The sequence below is a fragment of the Mustela nigripes genome, chromosome 6, assembly GCF_022355385.1.
Source record: "Mustela nigripes isolate SB6536 chromosome 6, MUSNIG.SB6536, whole genome shotgun sequence".
NCBI classification, from domain to species: domain Eukaryota; kingdom Metazoa; phylum Chordata; class Mammalia; order Carnivora; family Mustelidae; genus Mustela; species Mustela nigripes.
In genome coordinates this window covers 65,283,509-65,294,144 of record NC_081562.1, presented here as the reverse complement: position 1 = coordinate 65,294,144, position 10,636 = coordinate 65,283,509, and the positions used below count along the sequence as shown (strand labels likewise).

The 10,636-nt window shown below is 37.9% G+C and overlaps 1 protein-coding gene across 1 annotated transcript in view; it reads right to left on the bottom strand.

The window, feature by feature from the left end:
• ERGIC2 (ERGIC and golgi 2) overlaps positions 1-10,002 on the bottom strand; it is a 38,438-nt gene extending 28,436 nt beyond the window's left edge. Inside the window, exons 1-2 of the mRNA XM_059402733.1 lie at positions 9,898-10,002; positions 1,189-1,331 (exon numbers count right to left, since the gene is read on the bottom strand). Coding sequence (XP_059258716.1) covers positions 1,189-1,294 — 106 coding nt within the window. The 5' untranslated portion in view covers positions 1,295-1,331; positions 9,898-10,002. The remainder of the gene's footprint in view (positions 1-1,188; positions 1,332-9,897) is intronic.
• Positions 10,003-10,636: the final 634 nt, after the last annotated feature.

Sequence of the window (10,636 nt, the reverse complement as noted above, 5' to 3'; positions counted from 1 at the left end):
ATATATATATATATATATATATGTGACAAAATGCATTTAAAATGTATTGTGAAACAATACATTTGTTTCTGACAAAAAAAAAATATATATATATATGTGACAAAATACCACATTTAAAATGTATTGTGAAACAAGAACTTCCACTATTTTCATTTAAAAAACTTAATCACAGATTAGAAATGGCAAGCAATTTAATTACACATTTTACCAAATGAAATGTCAGGGTTTTTTTTTTAAGATTTTATTTCTTTATTTGACATACAGAGATCACAAGTAGGCAGAGAGGCAGACAGAGAGAGAGGAAGGGAAGCAGGCTCCCTGCTGAGCAGGGAGCCCGAAGTGAGGCTGGATCCCAGGACCCTGGGATCATGACCTGAGCCGAAGGCAGAGGCTTTAACCCACTGAGCCACCCAGGAGCCCCTGAAATGTCAATCTTATGTGAAATATTTTATAAGCTCTTCATGGGGGAAGAAAATACTAAATACTGTCATAGTTGCATATTTTTCTTATATATTTCATATTTATTTTATTTAATGAACACTTCTATCTGTACCAGGTACTGAGTTAAGCATTTTATAAATATTACTTTACTTAATCACTAGAGTAACATTACTAGGTAAATGCTGATATTATCCCCATTTCATGGAATAAGAAACTAAAACAGAAGGATCAACTTCCTTAAGTTAGAAGGAGTAACTTCCTTAAGGTCAAGTAGTTACGAAGGGGTAGAGGTGAGATTTAAATCCAGAGTCTGGTTCCAGAATCTAAGCCTTTTAACAATTACATCAGGCTGCCTCTCTCCAGTAATGTGAAATCTAAGCATTTCTATTATAATGTCTAACTTGATTTATTCTTAACCAAAACAGGACTGAAGCAGTTCAAGTTTGTTAAATAACTTCTTGCAAGTTCAATTTTATTTATACGTAATTATACATAACTCAAGAGCACCAAAGCAGTAAAATTGGATTAATTTGTTCAGTAATGTTCTCATAAATGCTGCTAAATGCATAGACTGCACTGGGTTGGATACACGTGACAATAAAATTAGGGCAAAGAGAGGACAGATGAGTCACAAAGTTATTGTGCAATTCATTGATGAGTTCTTCATGACTACATTTCTGTGTGTTGTTGACTGGCTCCCTAAGAAGCTGCACTCGGGGAAGCTGTTTTAATTGGAACCATACTCACCTGTACCCCCACTGGCTGAAGTCTCTACATAGCTCTCAGGAACCTTTGGAAAGGCATCCAACTCTTTCACCAAACTTAAGGTTTTTTTCCGATTCAGTCGCCTCATCTTCAGGAAAACCTTCTTCTTCTTTCATATAGTCATGCTAAGAAATAAATAATGAATACATGAATACTCTAAAAAAGATACAAAGCTTTCTTTTAATTTTAGATAACTGACAAATGTTTTTGGAACAACTTAACATTTTCATACCTCTTTGAGGAATAAAACTTAATACTTATCTGCACCTCTACTTTCTCCACCCCACCCTGGCAAAAAATACTAATGAAAGGCAATTTACACACACAAATACATTAAACAGCAAAAAAGTGAAAAGCAATTCACATTCAAAGTATTTAAATATACAAAAGAAAATAAATAATTTTTCTGGGGCGTCTAGGTGGCTCAGTTGGTTGAGCCACTGCCTCCGGCTCAGGTCATGATCCTTGAGTCCCAGGATTGAGAACGGAGTCCTGCATCAGGCTCCCTGCTCAACAGGGAATCTGCTTTTCCGTCTGACCCTCCCTCTTCTCATGCTCACACTCTCTCTCTCTCTCATAAATAAAAACTTAAAAAAAAAAAAAAAAAAGAATCTTTCTTCTATTAAATTAACAAATAATAAAATACATTCCCACCAACAGATGACAATGAAATAAATTAAACAGGCATGCTAATCCACTGCTAGCCAGAATATAAATAATCACCATTCTCCTTTTGACTAAGTAAATTCCATTTTTAGGAAACTATCCTAAGGTAATAATCTTTTTGCCACCAAAACTTTTTGATTATGAGGATAATTCTCATTATGAGGGTAATTCTCACAGTTATTTTTAAATATCAAAGAAAGAAACACTGGGTAACCAATACAAACTATGTTGAATTAAAATCTCTGGAATGTATGTAAACACTTAAAACCTTATAAAAGAAAACAGGTAATGATATAGGAAAGTACTCATAATACATTAGAAAAAGACTAGAGGGTTGTATAAGTCCAGTTTTATGGGAAACAGGAAAGATATACAAGAAACCGATTAGAAGTCTATAGGCAAAAATGTTAAAAGTAGATCATGGAAGGATTTTAGTTGTCTTTTTAACAGAATTTTTGACTTTCTAAATTATCTATTTTTATAATAAAAATACTGTTTAAAAATTGACTGGTATTCCTTTTTTGACCAATATGCCAACTATACCTAAAATATGTTACACAGCCATAAACACAACTGTGCTCCCTAAGTTTGTTCAAATCAGGGTAATCAAATTTGTTTTCTGTACCTGTTTAGTGGTAACTACACCAAGATTGATTCTTCTTCAATCTTTCAATTTCTACTCATTCCTACTGGAATTAAATATTAAACATGTTCAAACTTCTCATCTTTAGAACAAAACACTACATTAAATCAAGACCTGGCTGGCTCAGTCAATAGGTCAATAGGGCATGTGACTCTTGATCTCAGGGTGGTCAAAGTTTCTGGGGGCAGACTTTACTTTAAAAAGGGGGGGGGGCACCTGGGTGGCTCAGTGGGATAAAACCTCTGCCTCCGGCTCAGGTCATGATCCCAGGGTCCTGGGATCGAGCCTCACATCATGCTCTCCGCTCAGCAGAGAGCCTGCTTCCCTTCCTCTCTCTCTGCCTGCCTCTCTGCCTACTTGTTATCTGTCAAATAAATAAGTAAAATCTTAAAAAAAAAAAAAAAAAGAACTGTTCCCATTTGTACACTGTGACTACTTCCTCACTACACATTCACCCCTTACCTATATTTGATCTGAGCTAGGTCATTAACAACTTCTTTTTTTTTTTTTTTTTAAAGATTTTACTTATTTATTTGACAGAGAGAAATCACAAGTAGGCAGAGAGGCAGGCAGAGAGAGAGGCTCCCTGCTGAGCAGAGAGCCCGATGTGGGACTCGATCCCAGGATCCTGAGATCATGACCTGAGCCAAAGGCAGCGGCTTAACCCACTGAGCCACCCAGGCGCCCCTTAACAACTTCTTTAGTATGAAATACTATGAATACTTTTTAGTCCTTATATAATTTTGTCTCTGAAAAAATAGTTTATCACTTCTTTTTCTTCTCAAAACAGCATCTTACCTTGGCTTAAGCGATACTATACTCCTGATTTTCATTCTACCTCAAAGACCTTCTTCAGCATACTGTACAGATTCTTCCTCCTTCTGGATTCTGTACTTGGGTGTTCCTCTCAACCCCAACATTTTCCCCCAGTGGTCTCCCATCCCTACAATTTTCATCCACATGCTGATTCCTCTCAAATCTTTATTCCCAGTACAAATCTCTTTGCAGACATGTATGCATTTTTCTTTCTATGACATTTTCATTGGGTCATTCCAAAGACTATTCAGATTCAACTGCTTTTTTGATTTTCTGTTTTCTCCACTGTGATGTCTGAGCAGGAACCTGTCTCCCTTGATCTGTATATCTCGAATGCCTGGCACAATGGTATCTAATAAATATAAAGGGGAAAAAAGGAAGGAAGGAAGGAAGGGAAGGAGGGAGGGGAGAAGGGACATTCTGCAAAAAAGGAAGGAAGGAAATTTCCCCAGAAATACCTATGACAGCACAGCTTTGAATTAAAACAGTTATATAAGTAAATATATAAGTATATAAGATCCACAAGGAGAGCAATTTTTGCTTTTTTTCACTCTAGTAGTCCTAGTACTTAGAACAGTGATTGGCACATAACAGGTATAGATAGCATTGTTAAGCAAATGAATAAAACGTGAATTTTACTCCTAAACTTTATTTTTAGAAGCTTTATGAATGCTTTCTTTTAAATCATATATAAAGACAGGACAGCAACTGGTTTTACAAACCTAACAATTCAAACAGCTTATTCAGCACCCCTCCCACCTAGCTACTTCCCAGCCTCTATCTAGTAGCCTCCATTCTTATTTTCCACGATCACTCTTCTAGACTGGAGCACCTAGCCACTCTGCCACTCCTGTCCCATTCCCGTTAGATCAGCACTAACCTACATCTAAGAAACTCATTCTGTCCCCAATACTTGCCACTCTATTCCACAGAGGCACTGTTCTGATCAATGAACCAATTATCCAATAACTTCTAGTTTTTCTAAAAGCATCCTTTTACCTGCTTTCTTCATGAAACTTGACATTTTCATGGTGGTAATTCCCTTCAACTCCTCTCTTCACTTCTGAGACTCATAGGGTTTTATATATGCAGCACATGTTTTATATATCATATTATGACTTCTCAATCACCTCTTCCCTTCTACTTCTAATAATAAACACATATACTATACAGAATTATAGCCCTCATACAATGTGTTGGGTATTATTTGAAGGATTGTATATATTTATTCATTTACCTCTATAAACGACTCTATGAAGTAGATACTATTTTTGCTCATTTATAAAGAAACTGAGGTGCAGAACAGTCAAGTAATTTTTGCAGGGCTACACAGCAAGTGATAGAACCTGGATTCGATCCCAAGCAGCTAGTCTCCAGAGTCCATGCTCCAAACCACAGTGTACACTGACAGTTGAGTACTTATGATCATCTTCTACTAACATCTGGATATATTTAAAATCTCCTTAATGACTCTAGCACCTGGATCATTCAATATGCTTCTCTTCTTCCCCATTCCATCACAATCCTTTGTAAGTCATAACCCTATGACACTCATCCTCCACAGGATGTGAATGAATAGCATTCATTCACAATGACAATGCTTTTGCCATATAAGTGTGACAGATCTTCAATGCCAGTGACTTAGATCTATGCAAACCCACATACAGCAAGACCATGTTTTGGCTCCTCTTAACTTCTAGAACTGCTTGATTTCTAAAATCTAAAACACTAATTTTCCTCTCTGAGCAGAATCAATTATCCTTCAGGCTCTTTAATTTCCTAACTAGGACAGAATTTGTTCTTCATTATCCCCGTGTTTCCAACCCCTTGGACTTCTCCCAGTTATCCAGTTCCACTGCTCCCATTGTCAATTTATATGCTTCTCCATCTAGCTTGGTCATGCATTTAGAAATACCCTAGATTAGGCCACCTGGGTGGCTCAGTTAGTTAAGCATCCAACTCTTGGTTTCATCTCAGCTCATGATGTCAGGGTCATGAGATCAAGCCCCACACTGGGCTCTGTTCTCAGGGAAGAGTAGGCTTAAGACTCCTTCCCTCTCCCTCTGCCCACACCCCTCAACCCTGCCTGTGCTCTTTCTCTCTCAAATAAATAAATTTAAAAAAGAAAGAAAGGAAGGAAGGAAGGAAGGAAGGAAGAAAATTTCCTAGATCACTGGTTTCCAGAAGTCACTGCCATTCTGTTATAAAATTTTCTTTTTTGAACCTTAATGAAAAAAACAAGGATGATACAGGAAACTTTCAAAGCTAAATATAGTCAATTTAAAAATCTTATAATTTCCTTCCTTTTTTTTTTCTTTTTTAATGTGTCAAAATGTCCTTTCTTTTATGAAATGATAAAGGTAGATAACAGACGCTTTGGTTTGTTTTGATTTTTGGATTAAAAGCTGCAATTCTACATCAGTCCTCAAATGCAGCCCCTTTCCCTGTTTTGTGTACTGGTCCACAAAAATAATCATTTACAAGCCACTGCATTTTGATTCATTTGCCCACTGGTTGGTGTTGCTCTTCATACTTTCCATTCTCCAGTAACATACCCATTTTCTTCAATTTCTCCCCTAAACCGCCATGTATATTAAGAAGCAAAACAAACGAAGTCCAGGGAGTCACTGATAACACCGGAGACTAAGACAATGCTTTGAAAAGCTGCCTAAAAAAATAAGAAACCACCTTTCGTGCTGGAACACAGACACATACAATCATTACTCCATCTAAGTAATGTCATACAGCCCATATTTAATCATTGCATCCATTTGAATAAGAGACTATGAGATGCTTACCAAAAATAAAACACAAAATTCATGACACCTTTTAGTCTGCTTAAGTTTAACTACGTTTCCAAATAAAAATGGAGAAATAATTTTACTCCTGCTACCCACATTTTATGAGCTAACTTCTATTTTTAATACATATTTGGCAATATGAGAAATATTTAATTGGTTAACACATATGACTATGTTGCAGGCTGAAGTGTGTTCCCTAAAAGGATACAATGAAGTCTTAATCCTGGTACTTGTGAATGGGCCTTATTTAGAAATATCTGGGTCTTCGAAGATGTAATTAGTTGAGATGAGATCATACTGGATTAGGGTGGCCCAAAATCCAGTAACTGGTGTTCTTCTAAGAAGGCCAGGTAAAGACACATAACCAGGAGAGAAAGCCATGTGAAGACAGAGGCAGAGATTAGAGGGATGTACCCAAAAACCAAGAAGAGCCAAGGATTAACCAGATGCTACAAGAGGCAAGAAAGGATTATTTCCCAGAGCTTTCAGAGGGAACACCAGGGCCCTGCTGAGACCTTAATTTCAGTCAGCTAGGCTCCAGAACTCAGAGAATACATGTTGAGGTTTTTAAGCCGACCAGTTCATGGTACTTTGCTACAGCAGTCCTATGAAACTCACACAAGCCATTAGTAAGAATGAGAAAGGACACAGGACAGATATTATTCAGGCTATCAGTGAACTTCAGAAATAAAAAGCAAAACAACTTATCTGTAACTTTAAATTACTTGATTATACTGCATTAAAATACTTTACACTAAAATTTTATTATGAAAGGTAACTTAGTTTCACTTGACAAATACTAGATATCCCTCCAAAAGTACTTCTTTTCACTTTAAAACATAGACTTTTTACAATAATGTTCATGTTGTCTTTAAAACTATCCCAACATAATTCAAATAAATATAGTAACATTTTAAATGATTTAAAAAAAAAAAAGGTATACTTAGAAGCTGAGTAATATGGTAAAAATACAACTTTTTTGTGACCCCCAAAAAACCTGGGTTAATATCTAGTCACTTACTAGCCATGTCACAAATTTGGAAAGATCCCAGAATCTATTATATTTTACTTTTAAAGGAGGTAGGGAGGCATAATGGCTACCTCACAGTTTCTAACAAAGATAAAAATGAGTCATTTGGTAAATGTTTCTAATTCTCAAAAGAAATGCAAAGATTTGTAGGATATTTGAAATTTATCTTAAAGTCCTTGAGGAAAGTGGTATAGTATCTGAGATTATTTAATAGTATCATGAATAGGCTGAGGCTGATATAAACTGATAGAAAAGCTAAGAGAAGAGGCTATAGAGTGATGGCAACACAACAATTTGGAAGTGCCTGGTAGCAATGTAAAGCAAAGATAAATATAATCCTCCTCAAATAACAGCTTGACTATACTAACTACTCAATTAAAGTGTACAAAAGTGAAGTGAAAAAGGTCAGGTCAGGGACACATGAAATACATTTATAACAGAATGAATGTCTCCATAATACAAGAATGAGTTTACAAGGCACCAAGAGCAGAACTGACCTAGACTATAATAAGACTGTATGGAGTAGTAGAAAGAAGGAATTTGTACCTTAGTAACTGAAAGGAGAACAGCTTAAGAATGCAAGCCATTGGAAGATGGAGTTTACAGACATACTAACTATATAGAAGAAGAGTGTTTAATTTCTTTTGGGATCAGAAAGAAATTATATTAGGGACGCCTGGGTGGCTCAGTTGGTTGGGCAGCTGCCTTCGGCTCGGGTCATGATCCCGGCGTCCTGGGATCGAGTCCCACATCGGGCTCCTTGCTCCACGGGGAGCCTGCTTCTCCCTCTGACTCTGCCTGCCACTCTGTCTGCCTGTGCTCGCTCTCGCTCTCTCTCTCTGACTAAATAAATTAAAAAAAAAAAAAAAAATTTAAAGAAAAAAAAAAAAAAAGAAAGAAATTATATTAGAAAGCACCTTCTTCAGTCTATATGTTGTCTAAGTACCAAGGAAATACCTTTTTTTTTTTAAGATTTTATTTATTTATTTATTTGACAGACAGAGCTCACAAGTAGGCAGAGAGGCAGGTGGGGGGGGGGCGGGGGGGAGTGGGGAAGCAGGCTCCCTGTTGAGCAGAGAGCCCAATGCGGGGCTCCATCCCAGGACCCTGAGATCATGACCTGAGCTGAAGGCAGAGGCTTTAACTCACTGAGCCACCCAGGTGCCCCCCAAGGATTTATCTTGTGAGTAACTACAAAGTTAGGAAACAAAAATTTTTAAATAACAAGAGTGAATAATGAATGAATGTTAACTGTATGCAGGCATTGATCTAAGCGCATGTGTTCACTCATTTAATCCTCACCAACAATCCTATGAGTTAGATGTTATTATTCCAATTTTGCAGACAAGGAAACTAAAACACAAAGAGGTTAATTTGCCCATCATGACATTATGGCAGAATCAGAATAAATACTGAAAAACTTGTTAAATAGTATTTGTTAGCTGGCAGACTGCCTAAATGTAACCATCATTAAAAATAAGTTTCACTATTTCTTCTAGTTAAACCATTAATCCCTAAATAAAATAAATATATATTTTTTCTAATTCTTTCTTTTTCTTTTGATGTTCCAGATTAGGCCTGATTTCCTTTGAGAGATCTTTCAAGCTTGATATATTTTTTAAAGATCTGTACCCTCAACCCACTTCAACTCAGTTGTGTACTAAAGTTTATTATCAAAAAAACAAAACAAAACAAAACTCCTCTCTTCCCCATTCCCCCCAAACTAGGAAATTTATTTTTTTCATGTTTTTCCTCTAGGACAACTGGAATAACTGCATCAATTTAAAGACAGCGATAAACAAAACAAGCATCTCCTGAATTCTTCACTGAACAGTCTGACTCATTTCTTTTAACGGCTATATACCAGAGTTTAAAGTATCAGGCTAGGCAACAACTTAAATACAACTTCAACAAATGAACAAATATTGTTTTTAAATGTATCTTTAACTGCTTCTGGAAGCCAGTCTTGAAACATTTTAACAGATACTATGTAACTTTGCGTTGAGGCCACTAAATTCTAAATATAAAACTTACTTAAATAAGTTTTCTCAATAAACTATCAACTCCATATACTACTATACCTAAGGCTATTTTCTACCTTGAAGTGAAAAGTTCCCTTCCGAAGTTTTCTTAACCTTAGAAGGTTATAAGTAAAGTAGTAACACTCAAACCTCTCTCCTATAGCATCTCGCCAGCCCTGCCCCTTTCTCATTTCTCCAAGCGGCGTGGGAAACTCTTTCGAGGCGAGGCCAAGACCTAGGTCTAGGTCTTTCTTAAAGTGAGCGACCTGCTGCCAAGAATTTGGTATTTGCTGAACGGGGGTGGGGAGCCAGACACTCGGGAGAATGGGTCCACGATCTGGCTGGTCTTCACAACACGGGACCCTTCTCCCTGAGGACCAGAGGACCACTGGGGCACCGGACACTGCGAGAAGCAATGGGTCAGGGTCAGCAGCTATCGGGGAAGCACTTAAACTCCTTCAAGTTGCAAGATAGCGCAGAGACACAGGACTGGGGAGATGGGGGCTCCCAGGCGCAGCGCTACCCAGGGTCCTGCGAGCAACGCCCCCGGGGGAGGTGGAGCGGCAACCTAGTCCGGCCCTCTTCCCAAAGGAGGGTGATGAAGTCAGGGAGCCAATCTCGTGACAGATTCTCAGCCCCCTTAACCACATTCACGCCCTGAACAGCCTTGGAACAATCGGGAAAACAGCACCCAACGGGGTTTCAGTATTTTACCTTGTGTTACGGAATCAGCCGACCGCCATGTTTCACAGAAGCCCGGGTCGCCCGGGCTCCCGTTTACCCGAAAATATCGCGAGAATAAAAGCGACAACCACCGCTGAAAACGTCAAATGGGAGGCAATGTAGACTTCTCGCGATATTTCCTTTGCTGACGAAGAGCTTCGTGAATCAAGAGGTGTGGTTAAGATGAAAGGGTGTGGCTAAACAGAACGCAGGTTGAAACGTAGTTTAGGTGTAACCACGTGGCCAATAAGCAATCAGCTTCTCCGGCAAGGGCTGGGTTACCTTCGGAACAGTAGCTACGGGCCGCAGAAGGAACCTTACTCCTCACACGTTACTTCGTTGCTAATGTGAAACTTGGGAGCAAGATTTGTCGTTTGCAACCCTAATGAGTATCACCTCTCCATTCTGCACCACGTTTTGTGCCTTCTGTTTTAGCCTCCTCATTTTCTTCCCGTCAAGAACGTTTAGACCTAGGTAATGCTTTTAATTACTCAGTGTTTCTCTTGACTTCTAGATAGTAAGTTCCCTAAGAAACCACATCTGTCTTCATCACCTTTATATCGCCAGTACCTCCTACGCACTCAAATATTTGTTAATACTTCATCTTTTCCTAACCCTTTGTAGTATAAGAGATAATAAAGAGGAATATGGAAAGAAAGGATAAATGGAAACTGCGATAGAGTAAGCCCAGCTGTAATCAGATTTTCCAATAAAACATTGAAATTTTAGT